The 26479-nt window shown below is 39.2% G+C and overlaps 1 protein-coding gene across 6 annotated transcripts in view; it reads right to left on the bottom strand.

Annotated features, from left to right (window-relative positions):
* The window catches only part of CSMD3 (CUB and Sushi multiple domains 3), a 710416-nt gene that overhangs the window by 274668 nt on the left and 409269 nt on the right, over nucleotides 1-26479 (bottom strand). For all 6 annotated transcript variants that reach the window (XM_040546910.1, XM_040546915.1, XM_040546914.1 and 3 more), the window contains 3 exons: nucleotides 24338-24476; nucleotides 19672-19859; nucleotides 17137-17325 (listed from right to left, as the gene is read on the bottom strand). In XM_040546910.1, the coding sequence (XP_040402844.1) occupies nucleotides 17137-17325; nucleotides 19672-19859; nucleotides 24338-24476 (516 nt within the window). The remainder of the gene's footprint in view (nucleotides 1-17136; nucleotides 17326-19671; nucleotides 19860-24337; nucleotides 24477-26479) is intronic.

Consider the following 26479-nt stretch of genomic DNA (forward strand, 5'->3'; position numbering starts at 1 on the left):
TTAACATAAGCCAGTATTCAACATTTCCGCTGTAAACCATAAGGTTTTCTCTTTAGCAGAAACTTTTGAAAAACTGTTGAAAGGCAGTTTGGGAGACAGGTAGATGGCAGTTGCATGTCTGCAATTCCAGTTGATACAACTATCAATTCCGGTTCACCTCATTGCTCTCCAAGCTGTTGCTCACCTATAGCTCATCTCTGTGCTTCCCGGTGGTGTGGTGCCACATGAGCAAGGAAGAGGGAAGGAGGTTGTCCAGGCTGGAGGAGCAATATATTTTTTTTCTCAGATAGGCTGCCTCACCAGCACTAACTGGTATAACATGCTTCTGCCCCTCTTTAAACATCATTAGCAGCTAAAAACATAGCACTCAAACATAGTACAGATCATGAAGGCAGGAGAAGTTTGCACTTCCAATATAATAACAGTACTCAAACAACATCCTCATACATTCAGTTTTATATTTGTGATGATTTCTGCTAAACATTGACAGGGAAATTATGAAATGCATAACTATGTTTTTTTTTTGGTTGTTTATATATGTATATTAACGTTATATATTACTCCCTATTATATGTTATATCATGCTATATTAGCACGTTATATATTACCCCCTTTAGGGTACTGAACATAAAGAAGTATACATATAATTACAGTTTTCTTATAGAAAATAAATGAAACTTGGATATTGTTACTATACACTTCATCCTATATGCTAGGATACAGTAAGACTGTGGAAACACTGAGTATATATTCCTGATCTTTGCTGTCTTAGCTGGAGAGAGAAGACAGAGAAACAAACTCAATGTCACCCACACTCTAAGACTGATGAGAACCCTACTCCGTTTATGAGAAAAAGTTTATGACAATTAAAGGTTGCTATTACTTGTAACCTTTAGTCTTTTCCCTACTTGTATACACATTCAATTAAAATAAATAAATAACACCCTATTTTGCCTAGCTAAATTGGTTTGATTGTTGTAGCTAACCACTTTCTGTTTGAAAGGTATTTTTATCTGGGTAGCCTCCTCATTTATTTATTTGTGTGTGTGTGCGCTATTTTTCCTGCCAGCTTTCTAGCCATTTTGTCCAGATTGTAAGCTAGAAAATTGGAGATCCAATACCACAGGCTGAAATAGAACATTTTAGGACCACTACTGCCCAATCTCATCATATTTGCCAAAGGGAAATGATGCCCCAACACATTCATTTTCCTCCTCACTTCTCTGATGAAGATCCAATGAGGTCAGTTATCATCCGACCTTGTTATATTTAGATGTTAGCAAAATAGAATCAGGGCATGTTATAACAGCATGTTACTGCAGATTCTGATGGTAACTACCTACTTTGTCCACACTTTAGGTCAACCCTATTAAAAAGGGCTGCAATAGAAAATGCAATCAGTTTTTATAACCACAGGAAACAGCCCAAACAAATAACGTATTTTACAGTGGGTGTTTGGAAAATCTTCAAAGAATGCAAGTCATGACAAAATGTCTATGGCATTCACTGTAACTGTATGAAGGGTAGCAGATGGCAAACAAAGGCATCAAGGCACCAGCATGTTACCAAACAAAGCCAAGTTGACAGATCTGAAATATAAAATGTGCAATGGTCCTGATAAGATGGCAAACAGCCAGAGCGTATAATATCACAACTAGTATCTGACTCTTTTTTGGAATGCAAAGGAAAACAGAAACACGTTAAAATGAAAACAGCAAAAGATACTCTACACATTTTTCTAGACTCTATAGGAAACCTTCTTTTCACATTATCTGATATATGGAGACAGACTAAAACAGGACAGACTAAAATTATAATGAATAAATAAGCAAATAACTGAAGCACCAGCTTGGTGTTCTAATGTGGAAAATGGGGTACATGAAATGTGTTCCTTTTTATCATCATTTATTGTGTTGCTAACACGGCAATTAATTTCTTTGTTATGCAAGAAAAACAGCTCAATCAAGACATGCCTTAATCCTTTTATTTATTTATTTATTACTGTGTTTTGTGAGAAAGGCAAGGCACAAAAAAAAAAAAAAAAAAAAAAAAAGTCTGCATGTAATACAGATAGATATCTGGATGTATAGTACAAAGTACCTCTACAGCAACGTGATAATGGGAAATGATGTAACAGCTTATGAAGTAAATCTTGGTTAAATGTGATTGAAGATTAAAATTTAGTAGGGGAATTCAGTGACTAAGCCAGCTGTTCAAGTGAAATAAAATTCTTACAGCACTGAGTTGCTTGAAGACTTTCGTTGTAATGGATCATAACCATTCCTTTTGCTCAGTAACAAACCAGTCACAAGGAAGAGTGGCAGTAAGCAAGGCTAGCTTAGAAAATTGCCCTATATATATATATATATATTTTTTTTTTTTTTCCCCCAAACAAGTTTAGAACCTTTACTCAGGCTACATATAAGTGTCTCAGTGGGAGGCCATGCTTAATCCCTGAAATACATAACTAGTTGCAATGAAAACACCTGACTTATGTCATTCATAAAATCATCAAGCTCCATTTCAGGTCATATTTCATCCATCCTACTATTATAAAAAATCACTGTTCCATACTAGAAATAGACTTGTAATTTCTAGCCTAAATTTATTCATGGTTCATTTTCACCCATTTATTCTTATTATAAACTGTCATTATGTTATTTTCCATCTTGGAGACTGACTTTGGAGGGCTGGCAAAGCATGCCAGTCTCTGGCCTTGTTTGATTCACTTACATGAGACAAGCTTCCTTAACCTACTCTTGAAAGACACATTTTTGGTCTCTATGACCACTGTATTACCTATTCCAAGTACTTACCTATCTTTCTTGTCACAGCCTCTGTGCTACACAGACATATTGCTAGGACACTTTACAATAAAATGTGGCAGCAGTTAATAAGCAAGGAAGGTAACATTTCTGTTCATAGAAGTTTTTTCCCATTTTTTGCATGTGTCCTCAGTTCTATTTTTTAAATGTTTATGTTTTTCTGCAGAAGTAAGCCTGTATAATCTCTTCCTGCAGAGGTCAGTCTGTATATAACACTTTGCCACTTCTTTGTAGAAGAACCTCTTACCTCTTTATTTTATTTTATTTTATTTTATTTTATTTTATTTTATTTTATTTTATTTTATTTTATTTTATTTTATTTCATTTTATTTCATTTTATTTTATTTCATTTTATTTTATACCATGAATAAAACTCAGCATCCACTAACTATGTTCTCCATCATCTGAGGTCTTTGAAAAAGGTTTATGACCTATTTAAAAATGATTTATTTATTTTTATATAACTATTTATTAATTTAAAATTAAATTTATTTTGATGTAACCGAAGTCTACTTCAGAGTCATGAAGGGTACAGCAATAATATGAAGATATCAAGAAGACTAAATGTGAGAAAAAAGGGGTTGACCACATCCAAGGACAGAAAACTGTCAAGAGAACATACTTGTTATTTAAGTAAAGCAAAAGAAAATAATACACATTCTACATAGATACATGTATTGATGTATTTCAACATATGGTGTTCAATAACAATATAGAAAAAAAAATCACTGACCCGTTTTACCTGACTGAAGATCGTGATATTTGTGAATTAGTAATATTTTCCACCTTTTAAACTGATATAACCCACCATTTTCATAGATAAATTTACTTAAAGTTTTTTTCAAAAGACTAGCTCTAAGTCACCAACCACAACATGAAAACTAACATGCAATGCTTTATCACAATTTTCTAAAAAAAAAAAAAAAAAAAAAAATATACATAAGAAGAATAGAAGCTTCTGAAAGAAAAAAAAAAGACTTTTTTTTTTTTCAGTAAGATGAACTTACTGTAAATACAAATAGATGAAATCTATTTGTTTTCCACAGTGATGGAAGAGAAAGCATAAATTTATAATTGATTAGTAATACTGAAGAATATTGAAGAGCTGCTCAGCCAGGTAGAGGAGCTTCGGGAGGAGGTGAGCAGGCTCCAGAGCATCAGGGAGTCAGAGAGGGAAATTGACTGGTGGAGGTGTACTCTACCCTCTCTGAGACAAACTCACGAGCCTGCCATAGCACAAATTTCTCCTGCTATGCAGAAGACAAAAGTTCCCTCATCCCACCAGGCAGTAGGAGGAGACCTAAGCCAAGGGGGGGAATGGAGGCAGGTTCCTTTTCAGGGTGGTAGGCGAGCCCTGTCCCTGCCCACCTCACCTTCCCATCTACCCTTATATAACAGGTATGAGGGTCTAGAACACGACAGTCAGAACAACGAAGTAGACTAAAGCCTGTCCCAGTTGGAGAAGATGCCTAAGGCAAGGCAACCTATCCCCCGCATTGCTACATCAACTGTCAAAAAAGAAAGAAGGGTTATTGTCATGGGGGACTCCCTTTTGAAAGGGATACAGGGCCCAATATGCCGACTGGACCCAACCCACAGGGAAGTCTGTTGTCTCCCTGAGGCTCAGGTGAGAGACTTCGCTAAGAAAGTCAAGCACCTGGTATGGCCCACCGACTACTACCCGCCACTGGTCTTTCAGGCTGGTAATGACGAGGTAGCAACGAGAAGTCCGAGAGCGATCAAAAGGGAGTTTAGGGCTTTGGGGCGACTACTTGAAGGATCAGGGGCACAGGTTGTGTTTGCCTCTATCCTTCCTATAGGGGGGATCGATGCTGACAAACAGACTCATCACATTAACACATGGCTTCGGGACTGGTGCAACTGGCAGAATTTCGGGTTTTTCGATCACGGGAAGGTCTACGCGACACCCGGCCTGCTGGCACCAGATGGGATGCGCCTCTCTCAGAGAGGGGTGAGGATTTTTGCTCAGGAGTTGGCTGGGCTGATAGATAGGGCCTTAAACCAGAGTCGAAGGCGGAAGGGGATAAAACCAGGCACGCTGGTGATGAGCTAAGGGATGGTGTGCTAGAATCAGAGGGACTGTGTGCTAGTGAGGCCCTTCGGTCGGCTACACAAGGTGCTGCGTGTAGGGAGGCGCATTTGAAGTGCTTCTACACAAACGCACGCAGTATGAGGAATAAAATGGATGAGCTGGAAGTCTTGGCCCAGTCCCACAGCTACGACATCATCGGCATAAGTGAAACCTGGTGGGATGAGTCCTGTGGCTGGTGTGTTGCAATAGACGGTTACAGGCTCTTCAAGAGGGATAGGCAGGGTAGGCGAGGTGGCGGAGTGGCTATGTATGTGAAGCATGGGCTGGACTGTGTGGAACTTCAACTTGGCGATGGCAAAGTTGAGAGCCTCTGGGTAAGGATTAAGGGATGAACAAATAAAGGGGATGTCGTTGTGGGAGTCTACTACAGACCACCTGGCCAGGACAACAATGCCGATGAATTATTCTTTGCAGAACTAAGAGATGCCTCGAGATTGACTCCCCTTGTCCTATTGCGGGATTTCAACTTGCCAGACATCAACTGGGATCACCACACGGCTGACACAAGCAAGTCCAGGAGGTTCATAAAGCACCTAGATGATAACTTCTTGGTGCAGGTGCTAAGGGAGCCAACTAGGAAAGGTGCCCTCCTAGATCTGTTGCTGGAGAACAGAGAGGGTCTTGTGGGAGACGTGGCAATTGGCGGCCGTCTCGGTCATAGTGACCATGAAGTGGTTGAGTTTAGAATTTATGGTGGCAGAAGGAAAACTGTCAACAAAACTTCAGCCCTGGATATGGGGAAAGCAGACTTCAGGCTGTTCAGGGAACTAGTCAGCAAGGTCCCCTGGGAAACTGCTTTTGAAGGCATTGGCATCCATCAGTGCTGGTCCATCTTTAAGCACTGCCTCCTAAAAGCACAAGATCAGGCGATTCCAAAATATCGGAAGTCAGGCAGGCGGGGCAGAAGGCCGGCCTGGCTGACCAGGGAACTTCTACTGGAGCTTAGGTGAAAAAAGAAAGTATACGGCTGCTGGAAGGAGGGTCAGGCAACGAGGAAGGAATACAGGGATGCTGTTCGTGTTTGTAGGGAGAAAATTCATGTGGCCAAAGCCCAACTAGAGTTGAAACTGGCCATGTCTGTGGGAGACAATAAAAAAGTTTTTTTTAGATATGTGAACAGAAAAAGGAGAACCAAAGAAAACATAGGTCCGCTCCTAGATGGGGAGGGTCTCCTCACAGACAATGACATAGGCAAAGCAGAGATGTTTACTGCATTCTTCGCCTCTGTCTTCAATACTGATGATGGGCTTCGGGACCCAGGGTATCCTGAGCTGGAGGACCATGACGGTGGGAATGACAAACTCCCAACCGACCCTGAACATGTGCAGGATTTGCTGCTCCACCTGGATCCATACAAGTCCATGGGTCCAGATGGGATTCATCCCAGGGTGGTTAAAGAGCTGGCTGATGTCATCGCGGGACCTCTCTCAATTATTTTTCAACGATCTTGGGAATCTGGAGAGGTCCCGGTAGACTGGAAGCTGGCAAATGTTGTGCCAATTTTCAAGAAGGGTAAGAAAGAAGACCCTAGCAATTACAGGCCTGTCAGTCTCATGTCAGTGCCTGGTGAAATTATGGAAAGGATGATCCTTGAAGTTATTGAAGCACACCTGGGGGACAAGGCAATCACTGGTCCCAGCCAACATGGATTCATGAGGGGTAGGTCCTGCCTAATAAATTTGATTTCTTTTTATGATAAGATCACCCATCTAGTCGATCAAGGGAAACCAGCTGATGTGATCTCTTTGGACTTCAGCAAAGCTTTTGACACAGTTTCCCATAGGATCCTACTGGACAAAATGTCCAGCATACAGCTAAACAAAAACATCATATGATGGGTGAGCAATTGGCTGACGGGCAGGGCTCAAAGGGTTGTGGTAAATGGGGCCACATCTGGCTGGCGGATGGTTACTAGTGGGGTCCCTCAAGGCTCCATTTTCGGGCCAGTCCTCTTCAATGTCTATATAAATGATTTGGATGTAGGACTAGAAGGTGTTTTGAGCAAATTTGCCAACTACACCAAACTTGGAGGAGTTGTGGACTCGGATGAGGGTGGAAAGGCCTTGCAGAGAGATCTGGACAGATTGGAGAGCTGGGAGATCACCAACCACATGAAGTTTAACAAAAGCAAGTGCCAGGTCCTGCGCCTGGGACGGGGCAAGCCTGGCTATACATACAGACTAGGCGACGAGACTCCCACAGAGAGGGATCTGGGGGTTGTGGTTGACAGCAAGTTGAATATGAGCCAGCAGTGTGCCCTGGCAGCCAGGAGGGCCAACCGTATCCTGGGATGCATCAAGCACGGCATTGCTAGTCGGTCGAGGGAAGCGATTGTCCCGCTCTACTCTGCACTGGTGCGGCCTCACCTCGAGTACTGTGTGCAGTTCTAGGCACCACAGTACAAAAAGGACATTAAACTGTTGGGAGAGTGTCCAGAGGAGGGCGACAAAGATGGTGAAGGGCCTAGAGGGGAAGACAAATGAGGAGTAGCTGAGGTCACTTGGCCTGTTCAGCCTGGAGAAGAGGAGGCTGAGGGGGGACGGGACCTCATCGCAGTCGACAACTTCCTCACAAGGGGGACTGGGGAGGCAGGTGACCTATTCTCCGTTATCACCAGTGACAGGACCTGTGGGAATGGTGTCAAGCTGAGGCACAGGAAGTTTAGGCTAGACATCAGGAAGAGGTTCTTCACCGAGAGGGCGGTTGCACACTGGAACAGGCTCCCCAGTGAAGTAGTCACTGCACCAAGCCTGTCTGAATTTAAGAAGAGATTGGACTGTGCACTTAGTCACATGGTCTAAGCTTTTGGGCAGACCTGTGCGGTGCCAGGAGTTGGACTTGATGATCCTTATGGGTCCTTTCCAACTCAGGATATTCTATGATTCTGTGATTCTAATATGTAATTTGATTATAGAACAGAAATATAAAGATAGCTAAAAAAAATGAAACAGTGAATTACAATTTGAATCATATACTTTGTTTCATAGATCAAGAAATTTCAGCATCTGGCTTCCCTATCTACAGTAGATGTAATGTGTCTTAAAATGGGATGGATGCAAGGAGTAAAAATAAAATAACAATATAGATGTCCAATGCTTACTAACAGCTTCCTGAAAGAAACTTTGGACTTGAGTTATATTACACAAGAAAATAGCATAATAAAATCTAGATTATTCATAATGAAAGCTGTTATATCTTTATCTCCTTATTTAAATCTGAAACAGATCAGGACATGCCACCTCTTTCCAATTGTAGATTCTACCACACTGAATATTTGCAGTTGAATATATATTTTTAACAGTTGCAATTTTAATAAGATTATTGTTTTTAGCTTAGAGGTGCCTTTACAAAAATAATATAATACCTTTGCCAGATCTCCCTGATAGATTCCTCATGACACTGCACAAGTCAGATTTGCTAATTCATTAGAACATCTAGGTGTTTTCAGTATAATCATTGAATGTCTTCCATCTAATTTGAATGTTTTTACTTGATGTTCTCTATTTATTCATTTTCTTAAGCAAATAAAGATCAAGTGGGATGACAATATTTATTTCTAATCCAAATACCTAATAAGAATTATTAAGTAATCAATTTCATGTTATGATGAAGAAAAGAAAAAGGACGTTATACTCTTAATTAAGTATCTAAACTTTTACTATAATTTTTCCTGTCATATTTAACGGGATTAATATAATACTTTGTATATTGTTAATATAGGTTTTCTCACAAATATTCACAGTTTAAAAGCAAATTTCTATTATAATATTCAAACAGAAAGTACACGATGAGACAAAATTTGCCACTTAAGCACTGGGAAGAGTTACAGTTAAATTCAAGGGAGTACTGATAGATACATACCGAGTAAATCAGGCATGGATGTTAGATAGGAATGGTATAAATGTAAAACAAGTAACATTTTTCTAAACAAAGCTCAAAAACATCTATTTTCTAGTGCAACTATTTTCTGAAGACCTATTCATATTCTTATTAGAAAATAACATTTGTTATTTATTTGCATGTTTGTTTTCCTAGGTATTGTGCCATGTATTTAGAGCATATAAACCAAACTGCATCTGCAGATGTACTATTTAAGAATAAATAATTATAGAGTAATAAAAATAGGTTTTCTCTGTTCTGTGTGGATAAAAATAAACAAACAAAAAGGTGTACTGGGTCGGGCTGGGATGTTAACTTTCCCTGCAGCAGCCCATACAGTGCTGTGCTCTGCACTTGTAGCTAAAGCAGCAATGGTATCACACCAGTGTTGTCTGCTGCTGAGCAGTGCTGGCACAGCATCAGGACTCTCTCTAACCCCCCTAGGGGTGGGCAAAGATGTGAGAAAAGAAACATCACCAGGGCAGCTGATCTAAACCAACCAAAGGGATATTCCATACCATATGATGCCACACTCAGCAATAAAAGGTGGAAAAAGGAGGAAGAGGGGAGGGGTGGGCTCTCGTTGTGAAAACTTCTGTCCTCCTCCCAAACACCGGCTACGTGCATTGAGGCCCTGCTTCAAGGACGTGGTCAAGCATCGCTCATTTGTGGGAAGTAGAGAGTAATTTCTTTCCTCTGCACTTCCACATAGCCTTTACTTGTTTTGTTTAGTTTTCCCTTTCCCCCTCCCTTTTCCCCTTTCCTTTTTTCCCCTTTAGTTAAATTGTTAATTGTTTAGTTAAATTGTTTAGTTAAATTGTTTAATTAATAATAATCTTTCCTTAATAATTATTTTTTTCTTTTCTTCCCTTTAATTAAATCATCCTTATCTCAACCCGTGAGTTGTTCTTTCCTTTACTTCTTCCCCTCCTCATCTAAGGAGGGGGAGTGAGAGAGCGGTTGTGGTGTTCAGCTGCCTAGCACGGGAAAACCACCACAAAAGGTAAGAGCATTTTACCCACAAGACGAAGGAAAAATATAGCAGAAGTTCAAAAGTTGAGGCCTTCATCACTGCCACTTCTTTTGAAAAGAAATAATATATATATATTTTGTCAATACAGCTGTCCAGAAATTGGTCACAATTCCCCTGAAGAACTGTTAAAGAATCTTCCTAATAGTCTACAGAGTACTTCATTTTTTGAAGAGACTGATGGCTGGAGAAAGATCATAAGTTTTACTCTTAGTTTTATGGTTGTGTAACATATTTTAAAACAGTGGAGTTGCTGTCTTGAAAACTGAAAGCAATTCTACTACTGAAATAAAAGTTTGGACTAAATCATATGCTGATGTCCCTTCCAGCTATAACTCTTTTATGGTCTTGTATGAGAGAATTTGAAAATATTTTTCTTTATTATTAATCTTTGAAAAGCATGAACAGCAATAGATAATATTATCCTCAAAATTTTATATTCAGAGACCTCTAAAATTAATATTTCAGAAATGCTTTGGTATTCTACATAAATAAATGTGTGATTGCATGTGTATATATGTATACACACACAGAGCAATGTGCAATACACTGACTGTGCATCCCTTGTCCACACAGATACATGTAAAAAGCAAAACTAAGGAAATGACCAATAAAATCCTTCATGTGTATCAATCATTCAGATTTGAATGAATTATACAACCTGTCATAATGATACACCCCTCAGGCTAGTCTTTACAGATGGAGACAGCTGTTTTGTTTGTTCATTTTTAAACCATTATTCTCAGTATCCTCTAAATGTTCCTTAGACAATGAAGTGTGACTTAGTGGATAAGTTTTTTGTGATGCTTATCTGTAATATCCAAACACCTAATGAAAAAACTAGCTTACACTCCTTCAAAGAATACAATCACAATCAATGCAGTCTTCAACTCTGAGGAAGAACTGGGTCTGAAAAATCTAATTTTTTTTCCTATACCTTTCTCCTTGAAAGCACTTGCATTCATGAGTTGTCATGTTTTGTTTGCACAATTGTTGCTACATGATGTAATTATCAAAAAGAAATGCTTTTAACTATCTAGAAATAACCCAACTCCCCAAAAACTGATACAGCAATATAACAAATGAGCAGGAACAGTTACTAATGTGTTTATTAGTGGCATGGTTAATATAAAGCTATCCTCGTAGTTTATGAAAACAACAGCCTATTGAGCAAATGCCCTTTTTTCCCTGGAGGTGCAACGACTCTGGATCCTATTTAAAAACATTTCATTAGAGAAGAAATTCAGCAATAAAATTAAAATGAGTTCAACCATGAATTGATTAAATTTACTAGAATAAATGTACTCAATCCTGCCTTTAGAGCATATCTATTCAATGGACAATTGCCATTTAGCGATGTGCTCTAGAGAAAAAAAAAACTCATTTACTTAATGAATGTATGCTAGTGCAGCATCTTGAGGAAGAAATTCATCACAATACGTATGTTCATTTCACAGCAGAGCACAGTATTCATAGGGCGTGTGTTAATACTGTTTGTTTTAGATGGTTAGCATCTAGTGCCTATCAACATAAGAAGCCACATCTTCTATTTACAGCCTATCCAGCCAAATATAGCCCCCCTGCCTGTGAGCTATGGGAACTCTGCAATTTCTCATCCCAAGAATTAGACTAAGAAACAGAACCATTTAGGTTTGCTGAACAGAGTGCCATTTTCAGGACAGTGATTATTCACTCTCTTTTCTACCACCACAAATTTCTGGTATCATCATACCCTTCCATGTTCAACATAGTCATATATAAAATAAGAAGCATTTGCTAATTAATTAAGCTAAAGGCTTAAGAAAGACCCTACTGTTCAAAGACTCCATAATCTAAAGAATGAAATACAGTGAAAACTATTATATTTACATATGGCAAGTCACACATCCATGATTCAATAAGCGTTTTTTAGTCTTCTTTCAAGTTCAGCTTTTACCTTCTGAGTGTTATGAGACACTAAGAGTTGTTTCAGAAAAATATACTATCACATGCTTTACATAGAATTTATGTATTCAGTAGATTTTTTTTTTAATAAATACTACCTTAGAATTAATTGAATGAATTATTCCTGATAACATTTTTATCATCAGAAAAGCATGTTCCATATTCAAAGGAAAATATTTATTTTGAGAGGAAAACAACTCAAATATACATCCTAATAAAAATTACAATATACTTTCTTAATATTAAATATAAATGATATTACCCTAAGAGGAAAAATGTCATAAAAATGAATAATTCTCAGAAATTATTAATTTTTCAAGCAGATTCTGTAATGACATTGTGGAACTCTGAAATATATGAAAAAAAATGTTACTTGATACCATTTTTGTCTCATTTAACAATCATAAGCACAAACATCAAATATCACAGAATCACAGAATCGTCTAGGTTGGAAGAGACCTCCAAGATCATCTAGTCCAACCTCTGACCTAACACTAACAAGACCTCCACTAAACCGTATCACTAAGGACTACATCTAAATGTCTCTTAAAGACCTCCACCACTTCCCTGGGCAGTCCATTCCAATGCCTAACAACCCTTTCAGTAAAGAAGTTCTTCCTAATATCCAACCTAAACCTCCCCTGGCGCAACTTTAGCCCATTCCCCCTCGCTCTGCCAGCAGGCACGTGGGAAAATAGACCAACCCCCACCTCTCTACAGCCTCCTTTAAGGTACCTATAGAGAGCGATGAGGTCTCCCCTGAGCCTCCTCTTCTCCAGGCTGAACAACCCCAGTTCCCTCAGCCGCTCCTCGTAAGACTTGTTCTCCAGACCCCTCACCAGCTTCATTGCCCTTCTCTGGACTCGCTCGAGCACCTCCATGTCCTTCTTGTAGCGAGGGGCCCAAAACTGAACACAGTACTCGAGGTGCGGCCTCACCAGAGCCGAGTACAGGGGGACAATCACCTCCCTAGACCTGCTGGCCACGCTGCTTCTTATACAAGCCAGGATGCTGTTGGCCTTCTTGGCCACCTAAGCACACTGCTGGCTCATATTCAGCTGCCTATCAACCAGTACTCCCAGGTCCTTCTCGGCCAGGCAGCTTTCCAACCACTCATCTCCCAGCCTGTAGCGCTGCTTGGGGTTGTTGCGCCCCAGGTGCAGGACCCGGCACTTGGCCTTGTTGAACTTCATACAGTTGACCTCAGCCCATCGGTCCAGCCTATCCAGATCCTCCTGCAGAGCCTTCCTACCCTCGAGCAGATCGCACCCAACTTGGTGTCATCTGCAAACTTACTGAGGGTGCACTCGATCCCCTCGTCCAGATCATCGATAAAGTTATTAAAGAGGACTTGCCCCAGCACTGAGCCCTGGGGGACTCCACTAGTAACCAGCCTCCAACTGGATTTGACTCCATTCACCACTCTTTGGGACCGGCCATCCAGCCAGTTTTTAACCCAACGAAACGTACGCCAGTCCAAGCCACGAGCAGCCAGTTTCTTGAGGAGAATGCTGTGGGAAATGGTGTCAAAAGCCTTACTGAAGTCAAGGTAGATCACATCCACAGCCTTCCCCTCATCCACCAGGCGCGTCACTTGGTCATAGAAGGAGATCAGGTTCGTCAAGCAGGACCTACCTTTCATAAACCCATGCTGACTGGGCCTGATCGCCTGGTTGCCTTTCAAGTGCCGCGTGACGACATTCAAGATAATCTGCTCCATGAGCTTCCCTGTCACTGATGTCAAACTAACAGGCCTATAGTTCCCCGGGTCTATCCTCCGGCCCTTCTTGTAGATGGGCGTCACATTTGCTAGCCGCCAGTCGACTGGGACTTCTCCTGATAGCCAGGACTGCCAATAAATGATGGAAAGCGGCTTGGCCAGCTCCTCCGCCAGTTCGCTCGGTACCCTCGGGTGGATCCCATCCGGCCCCATTGACTTGCGTACATCCAAGTGCTGTAGCAGGTCGCCAACCATTTCCTAGTGGATAGTGAGGGCCACATCCTGCTCCCCATCCCCTTCCACCAGCTCAGGGTACCGGGTATCCAGAGAACAACTGGTCTTGCCGCTAAAGACTGAGGCAAAGAAGGCATTAAGCACCTCAGCCTTTTCCTCATCTTTTGTAACTGTTTCCCCCCGCATCCAGTAAAGGATGGAGATTCTCCTTAGTCCTCCTTTTGGTGTTGATGTATTTGTAAAAACATTTTTTGTTATCTTTAACGACAGTAGCCAGATTGAGCTCCAGGTGAGCTTTGGCCTTTCTAATTTTATCCCTGCACAGCCTCGCAACATCCTTATAGTCCTCTTGAGTAGCCCGCCCTCTTTTCCAAAGATTATAAACCCTCTTTTTTCTCCTAAGCTCGAGCCACAACTCTCTGTTCAGCCAGGCGGGTCTTCCGCGCCGGCTCATCTTTCGGCATGTGGGAACAGACCGCTCCTGAGCCATTAAGATTTCCTTCTTGAAGAGTGCCCAGCCTTCCTGGACTCCTCTGCCCTTCAGAAACTCCTCCCAAGGGACTCTGTCAACCACTGTCCTGAACAGCTCAAAGTCAGCCCTCCGGAAGTCCAAGACAGCGGTTTTACTGGTCCCCTTCCTGACTTCGCCAAGAATAGAGAACTGAACCATTTCGTGGTCACTCTGCCCAAGACAGCTCCCGACCACCACATCTCCCACCAGTCCGTCACTGTTTGTGAACAGAAGGTCTAGCGGGGCACCTCCCCTGGTAGGCTCTCTAACCAGCTGCATCAGGAAGCTATCTTCCACGCTCTCCAGAAACCTCTTAGACTGCTTTCTCTGGGCTGTGTTGTGCTTCCAGGATATGTCTGGGAAGTTGAAGTCCCCCACGAGAACAAGCGCTGATGATTTCGCGGCTTCTGCCAGCTGCCTGTAGAACTCCTCATCCATCTCCTCATCCTGGTTCGGTGGTCTATAACAGACCCCCACCAGGATGGTTGCCTTGTTGGCCTTCCCGCTGATCCTAACCCAAAGAGACTCAACCTTATCATTCCCAGCCTCAAGTTCCTCAACATCAAAACACTCTCTAATATAGAGAGCCACACCACCACCCCTTCTGTGCTGCCTGTCCCTTCTGAAGAGCCTATAGCCAGGCACTGCAGCACTCCAGTCATGAGAGTGGTCCCACCACGTTTCCGTGATGGCAATCAAGTCATAGCCTTCCTGCTGCACGATGGCTTCCAGTTCCTCTTGTTTGTTACCCATGCTGCGTGCATTAGTGTAGATGCACTTCAGTTGGGCCGTTGCCTTCTCCCCCGGCCTTGCCATTGTTCCCCCTGGCACAGCTCCAACAAGCCTTATTTCAGCCCTGTCCCCCTTCTTTCCTAGTTTAAAGCCCTCTCAACGAGCCCTGCCAGCTCCTGGGCTAGGATCCGTTTTCCCCTTGGAGATAGGGACCCGTCTGCGGTCACCAGGCCGGGTGCCGAGTAAAGTGCCCCATGGTCAAAAAAAACAAAATTTCTGTGTTGGCACCAGCCTCTGAGCCACGTGTTAATCAGGTGGGCTTTCCGTGTCCTCTCGGTACCCCTCCCTGCCACTGCAGGGATGGACGAAAACACCACCTGTACTCCCGCTCCATCCACTAACCGTCCCAGTCCCCTAAAGTCCCGTTTGATAGCCTTCAGGCTTCTCTCTTCAATATCATCACTGCCAGCCTGGACTATCAAAAGAGGGTAGTAGTCAGAGGGGCGAACCAGGTTGGGAAGCTTTCTGGCAACATCCCTGACCCTGGCCCCAGGGAGGCAGCAGACTTCCCTATGGGTAGGGTCAGGTCGACAAATAGGGCCCTCTGTTCCCCTGAGAAGGGAGTCGCCTACAACAATCACCCTTCTGTCTTTCTTGGTGGAGGCTGTCTTGAGGCGTGGAGTCAGCTTCCTCGCCCTAGGCATCCTCCTGGGTAGACTTTCTACCTCGTCCTCACCCACCGGTCTCTCAAGCTCCAGGGCCTCAAATCTGTTATGTAAGGGCACCTGGGAAGGAGGGGCCGGTGGGGGGGTGCGTTGCCTGCGAGGTCGAGCAGGGACCTGTCTCCATTCCTCCTCAACTCCTAGGTCGCCTCCCTCTGCCCGACAGCGACAGGGCAGGGGGTCCACCTCCATTTGGGGTGTCTTGCCCCGGTACCTCTCCTTCAAGCCCTGCAGGGAGTCGCTCCACCAGTCTATCTCCCGCTCACACTCCCTGATAGCCCTCAACCTATCCACCTCCTCTTTGAGTTCTGCCACCAGGCGGACCAGGTCATCCACCTGCTTGCACCTCACGCACACGGAGCCTCTGCCTCCCTCAGATGGCAGCAACAGGCTCAGACACTCCCTGCACCCAGAGACCTGAACTGCCGCATTGTTGAGCAGGCGGTCAGTCTGGGTGGTTACAGACTTTCTAGAGAGAGCAGTCTGCCTGGTGTAGACCATTGCAGCCTAGTTAGCAGTCGACAGCCATTAAAGGTGTTGTTCTTATGGGCGGGGGGAAACTCTGCTCTCCCTGCCCTCCCTGCGCAAACTGCCGCGCCCCGCCCTTCTGACGCGCCACGCCCTGTTTGCCTGCCCTGTTCGCCGCGCTCCTGGTCGCTCGCGCTCCCTAGGGGCTCCTTTTGAACGGCCGGGGAGGGGACGCTGCTGGCTCTGCCTACACCTCGTCAGCCTCCCTTGCGAGGGCTGCCGGGTCCTGGCGGCTCCCTCGAGCGGCCTCGATGTTGGAAAAAAAAGCCCTGTCTGATCCCCCGCTCCGCTGCAGAACGCGTCTGCCCCGGAGCCGATCGCCTCGGCAAGTGGCATCATATGCCACTATCATATGGCACTAATCAGTTCTTACAGTAATTTAAGGGTGACGGGTTTTGTTAACAAATTAGGAACACAACAGGAAACTGGAGAAAACGCAGTTTTTGAGTAAGGTAAAAATAAACCTCATCTCATGTTTTGTATATCAACACCAGACAGATAACGAACCACAAATATTTGTAGTTTGTAACAACTTCTTTACAAGAAGATGCACGTTAACGTTACATGTCTTGAACTAACCGGTAATCAGCTAGCTCATGGTAACATATATTCAGATATACATATCTTCAATAATCTTCCGATTTAAAGAATTATAGAATCATAGAATCATTAAGGTTGGAAAAGGCCTCCAAGATCATCTGGTCCAACCATTTATATATCATTCTCTCCTTTTATTACTAAATATCTCATCACATAGACATATATAACCTTCATTTCGTCAAACTGTATTATTTCTTAAAATTAGAGGTTTTATAAGCTCCATTTAAGCCATTTGACTAATATTTTGGCAAAATGTGTAAATTTTAAGGTACTATGTATTTTAACCATTCATTCTTACCATCACAAGTTGGGAGTGGGTGACTCCACCAGTGATTTTTCTCACACAGCAAAGGCTCCTCATGACTTAGCCTATAACCTGGATCACAACTAAATGAGACAGTGGATCCTATAGAGAAGTCATGTCCATAGCGGCGTCCATGCATTGGTATGCCAGGATCCAAGCAGGAGTACGTATTAACGGTTACACCTAGATTATAATAAATGAATAAATAAATAAATAAATACATTTAAACCTATTTGTTTGCTTGTTTGCTTGTTTGTTTGTTTGTCTAAGTAATTCCCTGTACTGGGGTGGTGTGGGGCAAGGTTCTACTATAAAGCATTTTCAGTGATTTATAAAGCAATTAAAAGCATTTTCATTGATTTATCCTTGACATTTGTTTCTCTGAGTTACCACTGTAGGTCATTATAGCCAATGAATTGTATTCTGCTGATATTGCAGACAAAAAACATTGCATAATTTAGTGTAAATTTATGTTGATCCTATCTCAGTAATGTTATGCTATGATTTACAGAAATTATTTTTCCATAAATTATTTTCAAGCCTAACGTTCTTTGATATATGAGATATTGGGGAGACAAACAAAAATGCAGAAAAAGTAAAGATGAGCTGACTTGATACAGACAATGTTTGTATGTGCTAAAAAATTAAACCTTCTACATTATTTCCCATTGAGAATATTAACTTCATTATGAAAGAATTAGGGCAAAACAAAGAACAAAAAACTCTAGGAATATTACTGAGAGTTAACAAATTAGAAGAAACAGTTGGTGTAGGATCTTCTGGGTGTTTTTTTCCTTCTACAAAAATTCCTACACAAAGGCCATAGGATATCCTTCCTTACAAAATACAGCGTGGAAAGAAAAAAATAGCAGAAAAAAATAAAAACATAAAAAAGACATCAGCTTTCAATAGGATGGCTGAAGAGAAAAACACTGAATCATTTAGCATTATTATCATCCAGAAAGAGGAAAACAGAATTGCACTGTACTGGATAATATAACACAAAGAAGCAATAAAAATTAAACAAAAATAACATGTATACTGAATGTCTGTACATAAACAGAGTATGCTAAGCAGAAAAGCTACTGGAAATAGTTTATTTAGTGTAAAAATTATTAAAGATGCATATTTTTAGAATTCTCTTATAGTATAGTACAAACTGAACTTTCATTCTTCACAAGTTTAACGCAGAACTCTGGAATGGGGATCAATTTTAATGAAAATGCATTTTATAATGAAATTGAAGAATTCATACATTTGAAAAGAATATTCAGGTTCCCTTTCAAAATTTAGTTAATTAAAAGAATAGATATAAAGGTACTTCTAGTAAGTGCAGCTTTCCTCTTTTTGCTGTTCACATTCCTGAAATGTAATTTCTACCATTAAGCATTATACATTTAGCCAATTATTTTAAGAATTAAACAGTCTTTGCTGGGAGCATTAATCTAGTTTTCCTAATGTGTAAGGATAGCTATACCTCAAATTTCATAGAGGATGAGAACTTAACAAAATCATTAGTTCTCCACAATGTAGATGATAAACATGGAAGTACGTGGGTGAAGGCTGAGACAGTAAAGAATTTTGTATCTAGTAGTAGATTTGCTGGGATAAAATGCCAGAACTTAACATTTAATGGAGTTCAAAGCAGGCAAAATTTTAAGTGGCAAAGTCCACATATTACATTTAATATCCTTATCATTAGTGATCAGAAATAATGTAAATGGTCAAAAATATGGTAAAAAATTAAGAACATCTGAAAATTCCTTGGTGGTAGTCCCAACAAGTATGAAATAGAAATAGATAACAATATGTTCTTGATGACAGTAATTACAAAAACTATTTTTCACATGAAAATATGATTTGGTAAAACAAACACATATTTAGAACAACAAAAAGTAAATGACATGATAATACAGCAAGTTACATGAATTTTACGCATTCATAAAAATACGAAATCTTACTGATACTTTCTACAGTGTAGTTTATATGACTGTAATAAGGGAAAAAGAATACTTCTACATAAGATTTATAATCAACAAATCACATACGGGTTTTTAGATCCTTAAAAATCCATAATCGTGCAATTCAGTAATTGTTTTTTTCCGCTCATTAACGTAAATCACATTTCCTATTAGCTTTAGAATTTCAGATCCATCAATCAGGACAGTAATTCAGACACTTGCTTTAGAATTTTGTAATTTTCCTGATTTTATGCAGTCTTATACATACAAAAATACATTATATAAAAGGTAAGAATAAGAAGACATAATAGCAACATCCAGAAGAAAGGTATTTGCATGCCGTTCTTATTTTCTGATTCTTAAAGCACTGAGTACTATAGTAATGACATTAAGTGAAATTACTAGGCATTACTCTGCAGTTTCATATCACCAAACCTTACTCAATTTGAAAAAAATAGGAGGCCTGACTCAGCAATCTACCAAAGGCAGAGCATTTAGACATTTATATTTTTATGACCATGATAAGCAGAGATGAGTAAATCAAACCACACAGTTCACAATGACTTACTTTCATAATGAATCTTGAATCCATTGTTAGAACGGCTGTTGTCAGTTGTAAAGAGAAGATAAATGAAATTGCTACTGCTAAATAGGAACTGTGGGACCTGAGTACCATTGTAGGATCCCAGAAGTGGAGATAATAAATTTGGTCCATCATGAACTTCCAAAACATCATAATTGAGTTCTGTCTGAAATCTGGAATTGAGGAAACATCCACAGGTACAAATATAAGAAGCAGGTAAACCAAACACACAGCAAGTATGTCATATTTTTAAAACTATTCTTCTTTCCTGACTATAATATTTTAATTATTTCTGCACATATCTGCTTTACAATATCAATTATATTATTACATAATTAATACAATAACCACATTTCAGGTTAGTGTCCTGGTAAGATGAGAAATAAGTTTTAACTCCTTGAGCAGGTTTGTGTTGCAGAAAAGTAAAAAAAAAGTAAGAAACTTTTAAAAGAATAATAAAAAAATCCTGGCTTGTTAGCAGGGATTAATATTACTTCCATACACTATTTTATATCACATAACGATTTTCATTTATGGAAAAATAAAGTAAATGATATAGAGGTTAGGTTTATGTGTTCCTTTATTGTATCTATTCCATTTGGCACAAATATCATCAAAGTACTTTATATTACCAAAAATCATACTCTGACCACCTACCCTCAAAATTGCCTATAAGCAGGGATAGAATCACTTTAATCCTCTTTGATACTCCTGTCACTTTGTGCCAGTCAAGGCTCAGCGCAAAGTAGCAGCAGAAGTTAGGTTAAAAATAAATAAATAAATAAATCTTATTTAGAAAGCACTACAAAGTGAAATGTCCCTTTGCAATCTGCATGTGTGCTGTCTTTGTCAAGAAAAAACAGAGTATGACAACGCTGCTAGATACATCCTTGTTCTTGGTTTTGATGGTATCACCAGTTCCAAACCTCTGTTTGTTATTTTGACATCAGTTTCTCTCTTGCAGTGGTAGATCTTACATTAATCATATTGCTTTAATAGACTCTCTGATGAATTACTGAAAAACCCTTCCAGCATTAGAAAGAAAAATATTAACAACAGGATCCTTCAGATATTCCTAACTCTCTCTCTGATTCACTTAGATGCCTAATTCAGCTTTGTGAAATCCATTCATGGAACTGCATGACTAACAACAATGTACTGAAGAACTCTGTGTTTCGATATCTATGTCCCAGGCTTCTTAACCTAAAATCTAAAGGAGTCTGGCAAAAGAAGAGAAGCCAAATTAAACCTCTGGAACATGTTTTCTTTTATTTCTGTTCTGATCATATGAAATAACATAAAAAGAGTGCAAAGAAATAAAAAAGGGAGTTAAAAAAATAAAGCAGGATAAGCCTAGAAGCCAGACAGCTGAAAATTTAGGGGAAATGAATGTTGGTTTTTTTTTGGCTAGTTCCCACATGAGCTCAGAATGATATGTTTCTAAATCAAAAATTTTCTTTGCTTCTTCAGACTACAGTGTTCTTTCCTCCTTAACAAGCCACTAATCTTAAATTAACCTGGATGCCTTCATTGCTGTGTTAAGTCTATTCTTATGGAGGACTTTCCAACGTTCAGTCAAACAGACAGGAGTGAAACAAACTTTAATACAGAAGGAGATGCACACTTTTTACCTTATTTGAACAGCTAAAGCTGCTCTAATATTTATAACATGCATCTTTGTTTTTGAGACAACCTGTCAACTCTATGTGGTGTCAGGATATAAGCAGAATACCCCAACACACAGTGTATTCTCATTAGTCAAATGTGACTAGTGCTCCAATCAGTAGTTTGCTGATTAACATCTCTAGCATTTAAAGGCTCATAATTAGGCTTCATGATAAACACTTCATTACAATGAAGAATGGAACTCACAATTTCTCACTTTCATCATTTCAACTCAGCCTGCATAGCTACTGACTTACAACAGAAATCCAACAGATTATCATAGCTATGACTGTGTAAAAGGAGTATACTTGTCAGACTATTTATTAACAGTCCTGAAGCAAAATATGAAAAAGTCCTTATGAACTCCCTGAAAGCACTAAAAGAAATAGCTATTATTCTTTGTCTGTAGTTCTCTTTCCTTTTTACCTGTGTGTCAGGCTTCATGGCATAGGAACACAATAGTACATACAGGCATCAAATGCAGTACCATGCAATGTCTCAAGAGAGAAACCATGGGAAGATGAGAGATAAAAAAGGGAATAAAAGCTGCTGTACAAGTGATAAACTGAAAGTAATGTTAAGGTGTCACTCTGCAGGAAACATGCATAAGAATTGTCCCCATTCTCTTGGAAAATCTAAAAAGAAAGGATGTAAAGATGCTAAACATGTATAACACATATTTACTGATATATATATATATATAAAAAAAATCAAAATCAAAATACTACTGGACCATAGAATTCTGAGTATTTGCACCAAGAAAGGCTAAAAATAATATTCCTCTGTTTTTCAGGGCAAAGATGAAATGTTAAGAACTGGACAAAATATGAGGTTTTGTTTGTTTGATTTCTTTACTTTTAAATCACATGGGAAAGCCACTTGAATATAGCTTTAAAGGTGGATATTTTAACAAAATGAACCTCCAGTCTTTAGGAAAATCCTGCTGAAGGTTTGCAAGTAGAAGGAACAGAATAAGGACAGACTAGAATGATTTTGCAAAAGAAGATAATGTATCAATTTCTCAGAATATCAATTTAAATTATAAGGAAAAAATGTCTAAGTAATATATATATGTATATATGTATATATTACACTATGAAAATTTATTTCATTATGAGGTTTACATAGTATTTTTTTAATTTACATCCAAACATATAATTATATTTCTAAATGCATGTGTGCGAACATACATAGATGTATTTTTACATGCAATCCTGCAAAGAAACACAGAAACACAGACCCCTATATGTAAATAGGGTCTATCTGAATTCACTCTGTTGTATCTCACCAATATAGAAAGCATTCCTATTTATGGCAAGTGACAAGACTATCTAGAATGAGCATCAATGGAAAATGAGGAAGTGTTACAATGTGATCAGGTTATAAAGAGAACAAGAGCTCCCTCTGTGATATGAAAAGATCATATCTTGTTCTTATTGCTCTTACCCACAAGAGTAATAGAATTTGTGCAATTTTATGACAGGGTTTTAATACATTATAAACCAAAAGTATACACTCAAGACTGACAGATTTAATAAAACCCAGGTGTAAAGAAAGAAAATCCAGCTGACATAGAATTTTCAAAAATAAAAAGGCAAATGCTTTTCATTTTGAAATGACTGTCCACAACATAATTTGTTGAAAATGAAATACAGAATTAAAAATAGATTTTTTCAAATGATCTAATATCTTTTTCTTTTCAGAAATATGAGTTATTGAAAGTTCCAACATTTTTATTATCACTTTGATTTACAGAATCACTGAAATAAGTCTGATGAATTTGTGCAAAATTTGCTAACTTCTCTTTTCTACTTTAATTAGCAAAAATTTATATTTTAAGCTGATTCACAACACCTGTGTGTTTGGAAAATTAGCTTTCGTTTCATACTAAGGATAGGAAATACTTCTGAAGGATTTATATTACCTGTCCTCTAACTGCATATAACATCATGTAAACATATTATTACAGTGTAAACTTTAACACTAAAAAAGCTTTTAAACCTATCACAATTAGATTTTTTTTCTTACAGAAGATCTTTATTTCCATATCCTGCTTAAAATAAATTTGAAAATGTATTAAAATGAAGCAGTATCTTCTCTTCAGATTGAATGTGACCAGGACCAGTCAGAAGATGCAGTATATATAGCAACTGAGAAGTACTTGTATGATATTTGTGCATTATAACTTTTCAAGACTTTTTTTTTCTTCTTCTCTTTTTTCCTGGATCATCATCTAATTTCTTAATATTTACAATTAAGAATAATCTAGAACATGCTTAAAATATGTAGAACATATGGAATTTTTTAATTACATTTCATATTTTGCTTTTTCATAGTGAGTTTAAATTCAACATCCACAGCTTGCTACCATAAGAAACTTAAGGCCCCTAACATGTTTCATTCCTTTGAACCAGGAAGGGATGTAACAGGAAAAACAAAGGAAAAGTGAACTGCTGCAGTAATTTGGGGAAACTATAATTCCATCCTGCAAGCACCACTCCTTTCAGAAAAACAGATCAGATCAGATGACCTTGTAAATATTCACGATGGATTAAAAAAAAAAAAAAAAAAAAGTATTTAATTCAGTTTTGACTGTTAATTCAGATTCTCAGAGTTGAAGATTTCACACATTTTGGAAAAAGAAAATGGCTTCATAAGTATAATTCATCACAGTAACACAGTTACAAGCAAATTAAACATGTTAATCTTTATAAAGAGACCAAGCTATTAACTAGGGCAGACAGACTTAAATATATGCAAAAGGTAGGAATTTCAAAAGCTTTTCAGTTCATTGAAGTGGAATTTACACTGAAGATAAAATTCATGCTCTGCAGGCACTAACATGTTTTGGAAAATTCTACCCAACAATACAATTACTTGATTTCAGAAAAAGTGAAAATTAAGTTTATGATAGAGCTAAGAAACTATTGCTTCTGATAAAAAAAAAAAAACGTAAATATTAAATAAGAAAAATATTAGCCAAGACCTTTCAAATGTAATTTTGATAGAGTGTCCTGGTTCAGCTTCTATTACCCACTCGCAATTCAAGGAGTCTTTATAATACCCAGGCCAGCCTGGAGAGAGGATTACTCCACTGGGAGATGAAAAATGCCCACCACATGGAGCTAAAAATAAAACAAAGACAAAGGTATAATAACACAAACTTATGATAAGTAATTCATCATTATCAATTTCATTATAGCATATCTATACTTAAATTAAAAAAATCCAGCTGCAGGAAGATGCAACAAGACTTGAAGCTGACAAACTCTGCAGGGCTTGGAATTAGATGGAGAGGACTGAATTATAGATAAAGAACTGAATTAAGATAAAATTAACATTATTCAGAAAGTGCTGACATAACCTTTTATACTGTATTTTTACAGATACAATACAGTTTACTGTAATAAAGGACACAAAAGTGTTTAAAACCTGGGATTCTTTCTGCTTTTAATTATGAGCAGAGAGACTTGAAAAAACAAAACAAAACAAAACAACAACAACAAAAAATAACTATGCAGAAGTTTCAGTTGAATATTAAGCTTGAAATTAGTAAAATGTCATTTCAGCTTTGACATGGATCCACTGTGAGATCACATACATTTTATTTGTGAGGTTGGCAGTTCAAATTCCGTATTCATGAAACAGATATACTTACCATTTTTACAAGATTAGCTAATATTTTTGAAGCATTTGGCAAATACATTTTAAATGTTGTAAAATATCCATAGTCAAACAGAACTATTAGAAACAATATGTACTATTTCTCTCTGCAATAGTAAGCAAAGATGAGCTATTAAAACACAACTAAAAATAAAGTATCTGATAACCATATTCAAAGCTTTTTAATGGCTTAATGATGCATTAATTACAGGAATAATCTCCACAGCTGTAGGTCTTCCAGAGATGTCTGCATTCCTGCTCGAGGTGTCACCTAGAGCAGGTTGCCCATGAGCAGGTCCAGATGGTTTCTGAAGATCTCCCAGGAGGAGATCCAAAACTTCTCTGGGAAACCTGTGCCAGTGTTCTACGTCGGCAGTAAAGTGCTTCCTGATGTTCAGACAGAACCTCCTGCGTTTCAGTTTGTACCCATCGCCTCTTGTTCTGTCACTGGGCACTACCAAAAAGAACCTGGCTCCATCCTTTTTGCACTCTCCCTTCAGGTATTTATAGATATTGATCAGATCCACCCTGATTTTCCTCTTCTCCAGGCTGAAGAGTCCCAGCTCTTAGACTTTCCTTATAGGAGAGATGCTTCAGTCATCAAATGATGCATCCTTCATCATCTCCGTCAGTGGTCCTTTGTTAGACCCCTTCCAGCATGTCCATGTCTCTCCTGTACACAGGGGAGCACAGAACTGGATGCAGCACTCCAGATGTGGCCTCACTGGTGATGAATGGAGAAGGATCACCCCCTTCGACATGCTGGCAAAATGTTGCCTAATGCAGCCTAGGATACCATTAACCTTCTTTGTGGTGAGTGTACATAGCTGACTCATGTTCAACCTGGTATCCAGGTTCTTTTCTGCCAGGCTACTATCCAGCTGGATGGCCTTCAGCATGTACTAGTGCCTGATGTTGTTCCTCCCTGAGGACAGGACTTTGCACTTCTCCTTGTTGAACTTCTTGAGATTCTCGTATGCCCATTTCTCCAGCCTGGCGAGGTCCCTCTGGATGGCAGCACAAACTATCAGCCACTCCCAGTTTCATGTCATCGGTAAACTTGCTGAGGGTAGACTCTGGCCCATCATCCATAAAGCTATTTATGCATTTAATTATCAGAAGACACATTCATTCATTCATTCATTCATTCATTTATTTATTTATTTTGTTTATTATTACTAGTATCATGTAAGTATCCAGTTAGAGGGCAGAAACTTTTGGGGAAAAGAAAGCTGCACTATAAAGTTTCAGCACTCTTTCAATTCACTCTTTATGCATACAGGGCTACACAATGATGAAAAGAAATGTGCTACATTTTATATGTCTTACTGTATTGTTGGCAAGTCTCTTTACTAAACAGTACATTAAAAAAAAAAACAATTTCTTACATTTCATAATTTTTTATTTATACATTTTTTTTGCTTAGACACCTCATACTGTCTGCAAAGCATTTTTTCTGCTCATT

The sequence above is a fragment of the Cygnus olor genome, chromosome 2, assembly GCF_009769625.2.
Source record: "Cygnus olor isolate bCygOlo1 chromosome 2, bCygOlo1.pri.v2, whole genome shotgun sequence".
Taxonomy (NCBI): domain Eukaryota; kingdom Metazoa; phylum Chordata; class Aves; order Anseriformes; family Anatidae; genus Cygnus; species Cygnus olor.